The sequence below is a fragment of the Cervus elaphus genome, chromosome 18 (genome assembly GCF_910594005.1).
Source record: "Cervus elaphus chromosome 18, mCerEla1.1, whole genome shotgun sequence".
Classification (NCBI taxonomy): domain Eukaryota; kingdom Metazoa; phylum Chordata; class Mammalia; order Artiodactyla; family Cervidae; genus Cervus; species Cervus elaphus.
The window spans coordinates 122006596-122020961 of NC_057832.1; the positions used below are offsets into that span (position 1 = coordinate 122006596).

Sequence of the window (14366 nt, forward strand, 5' to 3'; positions counted from 1 at the left end):
CTCGCGGCTGCCAACTGCTGGGAAACCGCCCTCCCGCGGCCGCCGTCCACCCGAGGCCCCGGGCGCTGTAGGCCAACCCCGTCCGTCCGTCAGTCAGTTAGGCAGTGCTCCCTCCCCTCGGCCGGTCCATCGGCCCGTCAGTCAGTCAGTCCCCCTCCCCCGCTCCACCCTCTAACCAGCCCGTCGGTCCCCCCGCCTGTTGTCCTCTCGAAGCAACGCGTCCCCTCCCCCGAGCCCGTCGGTCAGGCCGTCCCCCGTCATCCCCCACCACCAGCTAGCGTCCGGCCCCCGGGCGCGCTCAGCCCGCCGTCCGTCCGTCCGCGCTCCCGAGCCAGCGCGCCGGGCGCGGGGCGGCGGTGGCGTGTGATGACGTCATATGGGCCGCCCGCCCGCGATTGGCCGCAGCCTCCTCACCAGACCCCGAACGGACGGGCGCGCGGGCGGGGCGGGGCGCGCGGAAGCCACGTCCCCGGGCGGCGGGCCGGGCGCGGCCACGTGACCCGGGGGCCCCGCCGCCCGCCTTATAAGCGGCGCGGCGCACGGACCGCCGCGGGCCCGACTCCAGGCGGTCTGGGCCGGTACCCTCCTCCGTGTCCCTCCTCCCTCGGCGAGCCCGCGGGCGGGCGCCCCTCGGCCAGGTACGCGGGGCACGGCGAGGGCGGCGGGGTAGGGGCTCCGGGGCGGGCTGGGCTGGGATGTCCGGGTGCCGACCTCTCCACTCCGGGCAGCCGCCCCTCTAGGCCGCCTTCCTTTGGGGGTCCCTCGGGCCTGGCCGCAAGCCCTGACCCCAGCCCCGGTCCCTGCGCTGGGGGCCAGCACCCCCGACCCCCAGGTACGCTCTACCGGTGCGCCTCCCGGAGCGGGAGGACCGCGGCAACTTGTTCTGGGGCGACCTGTCCCCGGTCCTGCCTGGCTGAGTCCGCCTCCTGCAGACGGACGGGGTCTGGAAAACTTCTGGACTGGACGGGCCAGAACTTCAGGGCTTCTGTGGAGGGCCGTCGTGGCGGGAGCGCAACGCTCAGGTGCACCCAACCTGCCTGCCTGCCGCGGAAAGCAGTCGGTGCATCTGCTTGGCTGGGGCTGTGGGCAGGGTCCTTGCAGCCGCTCCCCACCCGCGGGCACCTGCCGGGTGTGATTAACTTCCGGAAGGCCTTGGGGGTTTTTCTGGACCTGCTGGTGGTGAACCAGAGCAGAGCCCTCCTTGACTGGGCCTCCCTGGACCCGACCTCTTTTGGAAGTGAACTTGGTCAGGGTTCCACCTCCACGCCCCCTTTTCGTTCTAGGAAAGCCTGCAGACGGGTGGCTCATGCCCAGACTGGACGACCACCTCTGGAGAGGTCCCTGTGCTAAGGGCACGAAGCACAGAAGCCGCCCGAGGGCCAGTGCCAGAGGGCTGGTAGCCAAAGCGGGAGAGATGATCAACTCCTCGGGGTCAGGCCCCTCTCTGCTGGCGGCCCACGGCGCCCTGGGCACCGACCCTGCTCATGGGCCTCAGAGCACTGGTGTGGGGGGCCAGGGCAGCAGCAGCCACGTCAATAGCTGGCATCACCACCTGGTGCAGAGGAGCCTGGTGCTGTTCTCGGTGGGGGTGGTCCTGGCCTTGGTGCTCAACCTCCTGCAGGTCCAGAGGAACGTCACCCTGTTCCCAGATGAGGTCATCGCCACCATCTTCTCCTCCGCCTGGTGGGTTCCTCCGTGCTGCGGGACAGCAGCTGGTGAGTAGACACCGGAGATGTCTGTTGGGTTAGGAAGTGTGTTTGGCCTCTGAGAACTGTTTATTTGAGAATGGAACCATCCAGAGAGGGGCGGTGAGCATCTCCAGTGAGTGTATCTAGAGGAGAAGGGGCGAGAGGAGGAGCCCACATGCCAGGACTCTGGATGCCGCTGACGGGGACCAGGCGGGCAGTGATTGGCTGTTCCTCGCCCGTGCCAGGCTGACCGAAGTCCTTCCCTCTTACTGATCTGGCCCTGAGGACAGTGTTGAGGGGGCCCGCAGCTGTCACCCCGAGCGAGCCGCGCCATTGGCCACCGGTGGAACTGGTGAGCCGAGGAACTGCCACGTGATTGGCTGGCCCCGGGAACATGCTACCCGCCGGGCAACCGAAAACAAACCGTCACGTGGGCGAGTGGGCAGAGCTGCCCCAGTGGCCTCCCTGCACTTCCTTTTTCAGGACTACCCCGTGAACGTGCCAAAGCCAGGCCTTCTCCCCCACCCCCACAAAAAAACAAAAACAAAAACGCCGGGGTCCCTGGATGAAGGAAAACAAATGTCTTATCCAGAGTTTAGATTTTAGTGCACCTGGCCAGAGTCTGACCCAGACAAAACCTGACCCAGAGTCTGCAGTCTTAACAGACTAGACAGATGGACTGTATCTCTTGAGTAAAATTTCCTGGTCATCTGGCTGGTTTTAGGAAAAAACGCTGAACTGATCTCAGCCCAGTAGGGCGCTTAGCACTTCTCTGGTCACCCAGCATTCGCTGTGGCCTGAGGTCTGCCGGTGGTTGAAGTGCAGAGTGAGCAGCCTGACCCTGGCAGGCATCCTGGGCTGGTGGGCAGGACAGGTGTGAACCCGGGTGACCAGGCCGGCTCCTATCTGCCCTGTGGCTGGCATTTATGGACTGTTTTATATGCTTTGCTTCCCCTGGTCCTTACGAGACTCTGCTGCAGCTCCATCTCACAGACGTGGAAAGTGTAAGGGGACACGCCGAGTGGCAGGCGCACCGTCCGTAGCTGGGTGTGTCCCCTGCACTGAGGACGCAGCAGCTTGTCAGCAGCCTCCCTTAGAGCAGGGGGGAAGCCCCAGGCTGGAGTGGGGAGCCTCATGGGAGGGGTGCTGCGGGGAGGAGGTTCTCATTGTTCTCAGGGAGTCAGGCTTCTGCTGTTTTCTAAGCCCCATCGGTAGGCCCTTTTACTATCCAGACTCCTTTTTGGGCACTGGACCTAGGTGCACACTTCCATTTTTTCATTCTCATGTGATATAGTAGTTCCTTTGACTGGAACAGTTGATCTCAAAACCATTGAACCATTTGGTTTAGGCTTTATTTGTAACAGAAGCTTCAAGGAATTCCAGGGATATCTGATACATGACGTCTGGTACCCTAGCTGCTTTTTTTAAGCCATCAGTCAGGGGCATAAAGGGAAAATGCTATAGTGCATTTTCACCTACTTGAATCTGAAAGGCTAAGATTAAGATACAGTGACTTAAGTGATGGAACTGTTTGGGTTCTGTTTTTCAAGACTCCAGAATTATGGGGATTCCCTGGCAGTCTAGTGGTTAGGACTCGGTGCTTTCACTGTGGTGGCCCAGGTTCAATCCCTGATCAGGGAACTAAGATCCCACAAGCTATGCCATGTGGGTCCCCACCCCCCCAAAAAAAAGTCCAAAATCAGAACTTGATAAAATGTAATATGGAATTGAAATTGTTTAATCGACTCTTGGGTTAAAGCTGTGTTCCTTGTTTCTCTGTTTGGGAGCTGAACTGGGTCCCTCTTCTCTTGGGACCCCAGGGGCACCATGCATGACTCTCAGGCCTCAGTACCTGGCTGACGTCACCTGGCCTGCCTCCCGGCCAGTCACCACGTGCCCTGGTCCTTCTTGCTTTGGCTTTTTCCACGTTACTTTGCCCCGGAACACCGAGCCTTCCCCCTCTAAATTCTCTGGGAACTCTCAGGCTTTAAAGTCCTGTGTCTGTGAAAACGGTTCCAGGCCAACAGTACGCTCTTCCTCCTGCTCCCTCTGGTTACATAACCCTCATCATTTTACACACGAGGGGACAAACGCGAGCGCCAGGTTCCAGCGGGGCGAGCGGGGGGTGAGGCCTTGTTTCCCGTGCTCCAGCCCTGGTTCGGGGCCTGGACGCAGGGCCGGTGGGGCGAGGTTGTCCTGTGCACTGACCACGGCAAGGGTGCACGGTGCACACGCGGGTCTCCTGCAGAAAACGCTGCAACCCCTTAGCCGTCAGGGGCAGGACCACCCTCTGGGAACGTGGCCTGCGTGACCCAGACGGCACAGTCGGGTCAACACGGGGGTCCCAGGCCTGCATGGTGTCAGAACGGGTGCTGTGGCCTCCAGGCCCTGCGGGTGCGCCCCTCTCACTGGGCTGGGGAGGAGCACTGAGGTCCCCAGGGCGGCCCCCTGCAGAGGTGCGGGGGTGCTTCCCATGTGGATGATTAAATCCCCCGGCTCCATTCCTTCTATAGGGCAAGCCAAAGAGCCGCAGTTTTGTTTAAAATTGTAAAGAATGACATGGATTTTTTTGGTTTGTATTCAAGGAGAACAAAGATGTAACAGTTTAAAAATAAAAGATGTAAAGTTAGTTTAAATATCTGATGGCTGGTAAATCTAGGAAAGGGAATGGTTTGAATAACGCACTAATGATCGCCACGTAGCAGTCACGTGTCTGCCGGCGCGCTCAGACCCTGCCGCCTTGTCTTCTCCCGCAGCTGTGGTCGGCCTGCTGTACCCCTGCATCGACAGTCACCTTGGGGAGCCGCACAAGTTCAAGCGGGAGTGGGCCAGCGTGATGCGCTGCGTGGCCGTCTTCGTTGGCATCAACCACGCTAGTGCTGTATCCTTCCAGAGCAGCCTCTCACGTTAATGTTAATGGGTGTCTATCGCGTCCTGGGTCAGTTGAACCATCCTCTTACAAATATCATTTCAAACCATGTTGCTCAGTTTCCTCTCAGCAGAGCTTTCGAAATGGTCCTGAAAAGTCCTTTTGGTTCGTCTCAGGAAACAGTTAAAACAACCCTGGGAACAGAGTGGAAATCTTATAGCCTGTCCCTTTCTCGGTCACTACCTGTTGGATCCTCGGAGTTTGGTAAATTCCCTGTACGTTTCTGCCTCCCATCCTTCCACAGCGCAGACCTGGTTCCTGTGCTGCAGTGAGAAGTGGGGAGAGCTTCACTCTTTGTGGCCGACCCTTCCCGAAGGCAGAGCAGAAGCCCGTCTGCTTCTCCGCCCTCCCCGGCCGTGATCAGGGAAGGCCCAGGGCTGATCAGAGGAGGTGGCCTCAGGAATAGGGTTCCCAGTGGAGGTTACCTTCAAGGTCAGGTTCTGGCATCCACTGGTGGGCTGCCTGGGAAAACACAGTGCAGTTTTCAGGAAGATGGGCCATGGTTTACCAGGTCTCAGGAGATGTATGGTTTCTTTCTCACAGAGAGATTATATTTTTAAATTCTGGAGAAAGCTGTTTTTAGAGTTTCTGCTGCTTAAATCTGGTCTACCCTGATTTTAATGATAAGAACGTCAAGAAAAGGTATTACAAGAGAGCCTGGCTCTGACGAATTTGTTTTGTCCGCAGTTGATAAAGCAGTGTTGTGGAGGAGGCCAGCTGTCTCCATCCGCTGTGACCACGTCATGTTGAATGCCATTCCCATGAGATGTCTCCTTGCAGACATGGAGCAAAGACCGGGCCTGCTCAGTTCAAACTGCTAGTAAGAACAAGAAGTAAAAGTGGGACTGTGGATGACTTACTAGAATGTAGTTGTTTTGTGGTTGAAATAAATCCAAGCAGGGTTTTGTGCACAGCTTTTAGGACTTTGACGGGTAAAGTCAAGTTTTCGACGCAGGGATCCCAGAGGCACCCCAGGGCATCCTGATCAAGTAGCCTTGCATCCAGCACAGGCTCTCTGTGGCTTCTCCCCGAGGCTTCTGTGGGTGGAGAATTAGGTGGTGCACACGTGTAGGCCCCGGGGCTCGCTTGTGTGTTGTTGACCGTATTAGAAATTGTTGCACTTTTCCTTAACTTTGCATCGCCAGAAACTGGATTTTGCCAATAACGTTCAGCTCTCCTTGACGTTAGCAGCCCTATCTCTGGGCCTCTGGTGGACATTTGACCGTTCAAGAAGCGGCCTGGGGCTGGGCATCACCGTCGCCTTCCTCGCCACCCTGATCACGCAGCTGCTGGTGTACAATGGGGTCTATCAGTAAGCACGTGCTCTCAAGTGTCCCCTCTGTCCGGAAGCTGTCACTCCACTTTTACTCAGAATACCCACGAAGCTGAGGTGCCGTGTTCTGTTTGTAATTACACGGCATGAGCTTAGACATGAAATCTTCAAAAGCATTGCTTATTGTTGATTCCCATAAAAATGCACCGTCTGTAGTTTAAGGAAAACCAAGCCATGGTGGAGAGCTTTGCATTGTTCTTCAGTCTCTTAAGCTCTGTCCAGGTCTTTGTGACCCATGCTGGACTGCAGCACACCAGGCTTCCTCCATCTCCTGGAGTTTCCTCAAACTCATGTGCATCGAGTCGGTGATGCCATCCAAGCATCTCATCCTCTGCTGCCCCCTTCTCCTGCCCTCAGTCTTTGCCAGCATCAGGGTCTTTTACAGAGTTGACTCTTCACATCAGGTGGCCCCGGTGGGCGGTGAGCATAGGTGAGACGTGTTAATGTGGCTGGCGTGCTGTGTGCCTGCCCACCATGCAGGGCTCACGTCTTCCTTTCCCCCCAGGTACACGTCCCCAGATTTCCTCTACATCCGCTCCTGGCTCCCCTGCATATTCTTCTCGGGAGGCGTGACCGTGGGAAACATAGGACGGCAGCTGGCCATGGTACGTAAATTTGTCACACTGGCACCTGATGGTAGCTTTCAGCTTGATCAGCTTGGTTTACATAAGACGTTATCATTTGTGTCAATAAATGTATAGTCAGGAGCAGCAGTTATTCAGATAAGCATGCATTTTTTAAAAAGCTATATCCCCAGGTCATTCTTTGCTAACTTGTAAAGGTTCGGGGGTTTGTAAGCTCACAGTGAGCTGCAGAGGAACCGGAGTTCCCCTCACATGGCAGGTCTGTCAGCGGCTTTTCTGAACTGCCGCTCCTGTAATGACTGGCAGAGACGAGTTACAGAAATAGCTAAATGAGTGATTTATGATGAGTCTCCTCCCCGGCTGCACGGCGCGGGTACAGGCGACACCATGCTAGGGGCAGGGTGCCATGCCAGGCCCGTGAGAGTGCGGGCGGGGCTGGGAGGGCGCCGAGTGTCCCTGGGTGGGTGGACTCCGGCCTGTACCCTGGCTAAGGACTAAAGGGAGTCACGCTGAGTCCCTGATGGAGCCGTTTCCCAAGAGCCAGAAAGGCAGACACAGTCAGGATAACTTGGCAGTTCTGCTGGCGGTGAAAGACCGCGACACTTGAGCACTTTGATGAAGGAGCATGCAACATGGACATTTAACTGTTTTGAATAGAGTTCAACTCGAAGGCTTAAATAAAATGAATTTAGAAAAGGAAACTAGAGTCTTGTAAGGGCCATTTCTCTGAGACACGCTCTGGGACTTCCTTAGAAACTTGTCTTGGTCCCTCATGCTTTTTTTTTTTTTTTAAAAAAAAAAAACAACAGGACATTTATTTGTGCCCACTGAGCCTGGCTTGGGAGCCGCCTGCTTGGCTGTTTGACAAAAATGGAAGTAACTTAAAAATGAGAATCTGTGATGTTTCCCACTGGCTCCTGAGTCCACGCCATCCTTCCCCCTCCACCCTTGTGATTGTCTGGACCCGCCGCCAAAACAAAAACTGTCGACGGTTTGTCTCTGGACCCCTTGTGAGCATGCGTGGCCCTGCCCGGTGACCACAGCCTTGGACCCCCCGTGCTGATCCCCACGCCCCTGGTGGTTCCGGGGAGAGGGAGGCAGCTGCATGCTTGCCGTCTGCCTGGAGATGTTCACTCAGTGCCGCTTAGTTAGGGTTCTTAGTAAGGCTTTCGAGATAGAGGTTGTCTTCAGCTCCCGTGACTCTTCACGGAGTTAAAGTTGACAACATTCAGCCAACTGGTTACTACTTGGGGAGGCGGGGTGGATGCTGTCATACGTTTACGAAGAAGGGTTTTTTAATGAATTTTGTAAATAAGCATCCTTTGAATAGAGGTAGATGCTGCACACCACACACAGGTTCGTAACAGCAGAAACTGTTGGCGGAGACTCACAGGAGTGCGTGGTCACATCTTTGGCAACGACACCAAGTGAAGGTGGTTTTAGCAGCTGTCCTTCCATCCTTGTCTTCCTGCTGCTGTCAGTCGCTCACTCGTGTCTGACTCTTTGCGACCCCGTGGACTGCAGCACGCCAGGCTTCCCTGTCCTTCACCATCTCCCAGAGCTTGCTCAGACTCACGTCCATCGAGTCGGTGATGACATCCAACCGTCTCATCCTCTGTCACCCCCTTCTACCTTCAGTCTTTCCCAGCATCAGGGTCTTCTCCAATGAGTTGGCTCTTTGCATCAGGTGGCCAGAGTACTGGAGCTTCAGCATCTGTCCTTCCAATGAATATCCAGGGTAGATTTCCTTTAGGATGGACTGGTTTGTCATAGACATTTTCATTTTTTTTTTTTGAAAAGATGAGTGAAAGTTTTAAACAGAACTTAAGATAACTGGCATAATTATAGTTCCCCTTTCTTAAAGGTGTTTCTTCTTTTTTACTCTTCAAAATTGGGGACCATCTTATCTTTGGATGTTACTGTTGTGTCTTGAAACTGGAAGAGGCTGGTGAGTGTTGGAGTCATCAAAGGGAAAGAGCCCCCGCCCTGGTCTCTGAGTCCAGCCCTCCCCCTGTCTTTCCATCCGTGCACATACTTTTATGTGTATATTTGGCCACGCCTCATGGCTTGTGGTACGTTAGTCCCCAACCAGGGCCTGGACACCAGCCCCAGCAGGGCGAGCTGCTGACTGGGAGACCGGTAGACTCCTTAGATGTGTGAAGCCGGAGGGGCAGTCACAGCCGGTTTTACAGATGCCCCCTCCGCTGCCAACCACTCCAGGGAGGGAAGGAGCAAAGCCCCTTTCCCCGAACCCCCAGACCCCAGCAGAGGACACGGTCTGTGTGATCACAGGCAGGGCGGTCATGGCTCGGGTTGCAGCCGTGTTTCTGGGAGAGTGGGGGAGAGAATGAGGCAGGGTTACTTCTGTTATAGCTACTCGGGGCCCGAGAGTGAGGCACGGGGTTCAGATGGTCTTAAAGGGTCAGCCTCTACTGGCAGAGGCGGGCAGTAGTGAGGAGCCGTGTTGGTGGGGGCAGGTGGGGGGGAGCGCTCTGCAGGAACGAAGTGGCCACTTCTGACAAGTAGCTGGTTGGGGTTGTTCTTTTCTCTTTTGCAACTTTAAAGTTTACCATTGTTCTGCAGTTGACCCTTGAAGAACAGATGGATTAGGGGCACCAGCCCTCCGAGAAATTGAAAACCTGACTGTATTGGACGAATCCTATATTAATGGATACAGCCACCCAGGGAGGGACCGTGTTGAAAAAATCTGCCTAAGTGAAGCCTCGCTGTAACTCTCATTGTTCAAGGGCCAGCTATACTTGGTAACCGCAGCACTGGCGGTGTGCAGGACCTCGTGGCTGTGGTCTCTGCAGCGGGCAGACCTGTGTCAGGAGGGGGCAGGCCCGTCAGCTGTGTCCTAGGGAGGTTGTCCGTGGTGCGGTCACCGCAGGACCGTGGCCCTCTGCCTTTGCACAGCGCCACCTATGCCCTGGGAGCAGAGCCTTGGCTCTGGGTTGTGGGTGACAGGAAGGCAAAGAATCGGTTCCCCAACCCCCTGCAGAGCTCCTGGACCCTCATCCCCACCCCGGCCTCCCCTCCCCGAGTCTGTCCAGCCTGGCCCCTGCCTTTCTGTTTGTCTCTTCCATCCTTCAGGGCATCGTAAGTGAAGTGAACTGAAAATCACTCTGTCATGTCCAACTCTTCATGATCCCATGGACTACACAGTCCATGGAATTCTCCAGGCCAGAATACTGGAGTGAGTAGCTTTTCCCTTCTCCAGGGGATCTTCCTGACCCAGGAATCGAACCCGGGTCTCCTGCATTGCAGGCAGATTCTTTACCAGCTGAGCCACAAGGGAAGCCCAAGAATACTGGAGTGGGTAGCCTATCCCTTCTCCAGGGGATCTTCCTGACCCAGGAATCGAACCAGGGTCTCCTGCATTGCAGGTGGATTCTTTACCATCTGAGCTACCAGGGAAGTCTTCTGTAAATGACTGTCCCCTGAAAGCAGTAGGGAATCTTAAAAAGCCCTCCTTTGTCCGGCAGGAATTACACGGCCTTCACAGCCTATCAGTTGACCTCTGAACCTGACACCGACCCCTCCTCTTCACAAACCCTCCATCCACTTCAGCCTTTCCTGCCATCTCCATGGGATGGCAGACCGCCTTTCTAGAATGTGATGTTGCAGGAGCAAAAAGATAAGTGTGTGAAGCCAAAACTGTATTTTTCATGCAACTAGAATTGGAAGTTATATTTGCTTCAAATTGCACCAGGGCTGAAGAACGAAAAATATATTTATAATAAGGTTTGTCTTAGACATCTGTGACTACCCGTGACTTGACCGTCCCTGCCGGAAGGACCTTCTGCTTTCCCCACCACCCAGCAGCCAATGGCTGTGATGGGCTGGAGCAGGGGCATGGCCTCTGCCCTCTGCCCCTGCCTGACCACCCACCGCCCAGTCCCAGTCCCCCAGAGAAGTGCCGGGGCCAGGCACAGAGGCTCGTGCCCCCCAGCGCCCTGGGGTGTGCACCCTGGCGGCTTGGGTTTGTGTCTGTGGGTGCCTGGACAGCGCAGCACCTTGCTAGACTCTTTCTTGCCTAAGTCTTTAAAAAGATCAAGTTAAACATTTTTTTAGAGAAAGAGAATATTCTAGCTAGGTTTTTCTTTTCTTTCTTCAAAGAAAGGGGAAAAACTAACAGCTGCTATGTGAAGGTGAGCTTACTCTTCATTTAGAATTTGAAAGCTCACTTCCAACCCAGGAAAGGACTCAGTGCCTTAGAAACGGGGTTGGTCAGCACCTCGATGACGGTCCTGTTCGCACGTCCGTGGCCACTGTCCTCGCTTTCAGAGCAGCCTCCCTGCGGTCCTCGGACAGAGGACATTTCTGAGACATATTCTAGCAGCAGTGTTGCAGGATGAACTTTTTGGTTTCAGATGTCTCCAAGTGAGGCTTTGTAGTGGAATGTGATTTGAGTGCAGAAGACAAAGGGCTGAAGGCGTCGACCCGAGGTGGGCACCGGTCAGCACGGGCCAGGGTTTCCAGTGTGACAGGCCTACAGCCCACCCCCTCCTGTCCGCTCAGTTCTGCCCTTAAACGTGCTTCCTGGCCCGGGTGGGCGTGCCCCAGAGCCAGAGGCTGGCTTTGCGTGAATGTTCCATGGTTCATGTTGCTTTTTCTGTGTGGTATTTGTTGTCTGTTTCTGTGTTTAAACGAGAATCTGTAGCATCATTTTATCGAGTTCGTGCCTGTTGTTTGCAGATGAAAGTCTCTTCTCGGGAAAAGTAAGGCTTCCCACTGCTGCCTGAGGAGTGTCGCCCCGTTCCCAGAGCCCAGGCCCAGGACGCTGGGTCTCCAGTGCACTTCCCCGGCCAGTGGGGCGTGGTGTGCCTCTCCCGTCTGCGATGCGGTGGCTCCTGGCCGTCACGGCGGTGGTGTTGTCGGGCTGGCGTCCGTTGGCACTTGGCCGAGTCCTGCGGTGGCGGTGTGGGGGCAGGACTGTCAGCCCACTTTGGAGATGGGGGTTGGAGCCCAGGAGGCTGAGTGCCTGGCATCTGGTGCAGAGTGGGCTGGCCCGTGTGGCTCGCTCGGCCTCTCGGCAGGGGTTAGGATGAGACGCAGGATCCCCGGCTCTGGCAGGAGGCAGGGGCCTGTCCTCACACAGCCCAGTGACCTCAGGAAGGTCAGCCTCTGGTCTCGGACCTGCTCCCCAAGCGGGGTGTCTTGTCTTCAGTTGAGGGCCCACCAGGCCTGGCTCAGACAGCAGCCGCAAGTGCGGGGTGCCCTCCCCGAGTGTCTGCGCCAGTCGGTGAGGAGGTGCTCGCAGACACAGCTCCTGGGCGGTGGTGCCGCCTTTCGTTCTGTCTGCTGCACCCCCACCCCCGGACAGACTGGGTCGGCTGAGACCCAGCTCAGGGCCCCGAGGGCATCGCCGTGGGGCTGGGGGAGCCTGCCTGCCGCCTGTTTCTGGTCTCCACCCTCGCCTCCAGCGCAAAGGAATTCTTCGTCTCACTTTGTAGGGTCTGCTTAAATTGCTAATTAAAACGCACACATCCAGCGCTAACGTGCTCTCTTTTTTTCTCTTTCTCTACATAGGGTGTCCCCGAAAAGCCACACAGCGATTGAATCTTCAGACCCACGGATCCTGAAGAGTGGCGAGCTTTGGGAAGAAAATCTGTGATACTGGGTAGTGACAAAGACTATCTCTTTTCCTCAGTAATCTTTTCGGATGGGGCTGACTGTTCCAGTGACCCCTGGGACACACTTCACCTGTGTCAGAGCAGCAGCGCGGGCGGAAGGCCGCTGGTGTTGGCACCTTGCGGGACAGTGTCTGGGCCCGCGTCCGCCGGGGGCTCCGCGAGCAGGCCGGCCGGGCACCGGGTCCCGAGGACTCAGTCTCCCGTGTTATTAAATGCCAAGTTGCCATATTTCCCAGCCTCGAACTAAAGCCTAACTACCAGCTCTGGTTTCGTATCAGCGCCCCGGGGATGGCTCGATGGTGCTTACAAAGATGAAGTGTGGTAAAATAGGAATATTACTGATCCAAAAGATTTTAAAAATAGGGCTGTGTTGTGAAAGAAGAGAAGGCGGTGGTGGCAGCAAGTGCAGGGCGGCCGCGCCGGGCGGGCGGGCACAGCGTGCCCCCGGTGGCCGTGTGGGGCGCCGCGCAGACAATCGTGCAGAGAGGAGGCGTGCGTGGGAGGTCGTGGCTCTGCACTGCGATGGGTTGGACTTTCCACCCCCCTATTCACAGAGTTTGCCCAGAATCCGCATCGTCTCGAAGGGGGCACCTGCTGGCCACACGTCTCCGTCTTGGCCCAAACCGTGAGTTTTCTTTGATACTCGCTCGGGAAGAAGAGACCACTTTTTCCCCACAGCCCCATGGGATTTGCAATCTGTGATTGCCTTGTGAAAAGAAGAGTGCGTACGTCACTGCATTAAACATTCGGTGTTTCTAAATACTCAAAAAGACGTGGTGAGCACAATGTATTCATTTAATGGCATAGACCATATTGGACCCGGTCTGCAAGTCCTGGGTCTTCAACTTCAAGTGCAATGTATAGGAAAACCAATCTGAGCCTTGTATTCTCTTTAAATATTTATTATTATTATTTTTTAAACGTATGAGATGTTAAAGAGGGTTCTCCATTTCAGTGCTGCATGGAGGCAAAATTCAGCAATAATTTCTTTTCAGTTGTGAAGTTACTTTGTTGTCATGCCCTCCCGCTGAGCCCCAGTCCTTTGAAATACTCCCAGTTTGGGGGGTTTAGTAAACTTGTAATTTTTACTTACAAATTCACCCTTTCTATATTTTGCAATTGAAAACATTTCGGTTGTTTTGAATCCTGTGAATGTGGCTTGATGGTAAGATTCCTCGGGCAGCCGGCAGTCGGGGGGCTGGGGACGTGGGAGCCCCTGCTGGCAGCCGTGGACTCTCCGCGTCCCCGGCTCCTCTCACCCAATGGTCCCCGTCTCAGTTTGCTTTTGTTTTAAGGAAAATATCCTGGAGTAAATTTTAGGTTACCGTAGTGACTTTGTTTTAGAGAATTTCCTTTAAAAGAAAATAGGACCATTCTGAACTTTGCAGTGACCCCCTTATGACATTTTCCGAAAACGAGAACCATCAACTATGTGAAAAGATTTTTCAATGAGGATGTCAGCGTTTTTGTGAAAAAAAAAAAAAAAACCAGAAGTTATTAGATGAAAGCAGTCATTGAATCTTTCCAATATACTTGATCATGCACAATGAGTATTTTTCTTTCTTAAACTGGAAATAAATTTATGTCTGTTAGAAGCAGTGTAGCCAAAAGATGTGAATCTGAAGAATTTCGTTGCCAATATTTTCTAGCAAGTATATGAACCAAAGTCATTTGAGTTTGTGAAATTGTTAAATAGTATGAGCAGAATTTGCACTATACCAGATTGGAACATCTAGTGAGATTCACATTCATACTAAGTTTTCAGCATTGTGTTCTTTTGCATTCATTTTTTTTACTTTTATTAAAGGTTCAAAACCAACCATTGGATTTATGGGTTTTTCTTTTAGAGAGAGGAGGGGGAGCTCCCTCTGTAGGATAGTCACACTTGGAATGGAAGAATATTTTATAGCTTTCCAAAATTTACTAAGTTGCCACACAATCTCTCGGGAAAAATATTTTTTCCTCGTGGTGGAAATGGACATGTTTAACCTCCCGCCCTGCCCACTGGTGCTGGGCAGTGGGACATCTTCTCCAGCCTGCCCACCCCCAGGAATACTGTCCTCCATCTTGACGTGAGAGGGCCCTTCTCCCTGTCCTAGGACACGGGGTGTCTGGACACCCAGGAAAAGGGTAGAGGAAGCCTCCAGGCCGTGAACGGCCAGTGCGTCCAGGGCCCTGAGTGAGGGCCCTCGTGGC

The 14366-nt window shown here is 54.7% G+C and overlaps 1 protein-coding gene across 1 annotated transcript; it reads left to right on the plus strand.

The window, feature by feature from the left end:
* The first annotated feature begins 481 nt into the window (after positions 1-481).
* Positions 482-13989, plus strand: INSIG1 (insulin induced gene 1). Its single transcript, XM_043872535.1, has 6 exons — positions 482-638; positions 1284-1715; positions 4445-4569; positions 5763-5929; positions 6456-6555; positions 12067-13989. Exons 2-6 carry the CDS (start codon positions 1307-1309, stop codon positions 12094-12096), a joined length of 831 nt encoding a protein of 276 aa, XP_043728470.1. The 5' UTR covers positions 482-638; positions 1284-1306; the 3' UTR covers positions 12097-13989.
* The last annotated feature ends 377 nt before the right edge of the window (positions 13990-14366 follow it).

Bases quoted from the DNA above. Each gene is read 5' to 3' on its own strand.
- INSIG1 (XM_043872535.1), top strand. From the start codon at position 1,307: ATGCCCAGACTGGACGACCACCTCTGGAGAGGTCCCTGTGCTAAGGGC. The intron at 1,716-4,444 runs GTGAGTAGACAC...CTTCTCCCGCAG, and splicing joins GTGCTGCGGGACAGCAGCTG to CTGTGGTCGGCCTGCTGTAC. The intron at 6,556-12,066 runs GTACGTAAATTT...TTCTCTACATAG, and splicing joins TAGGACGGCAGCTGGCCATG to GGTGTCCCCGAAAAGCCACA.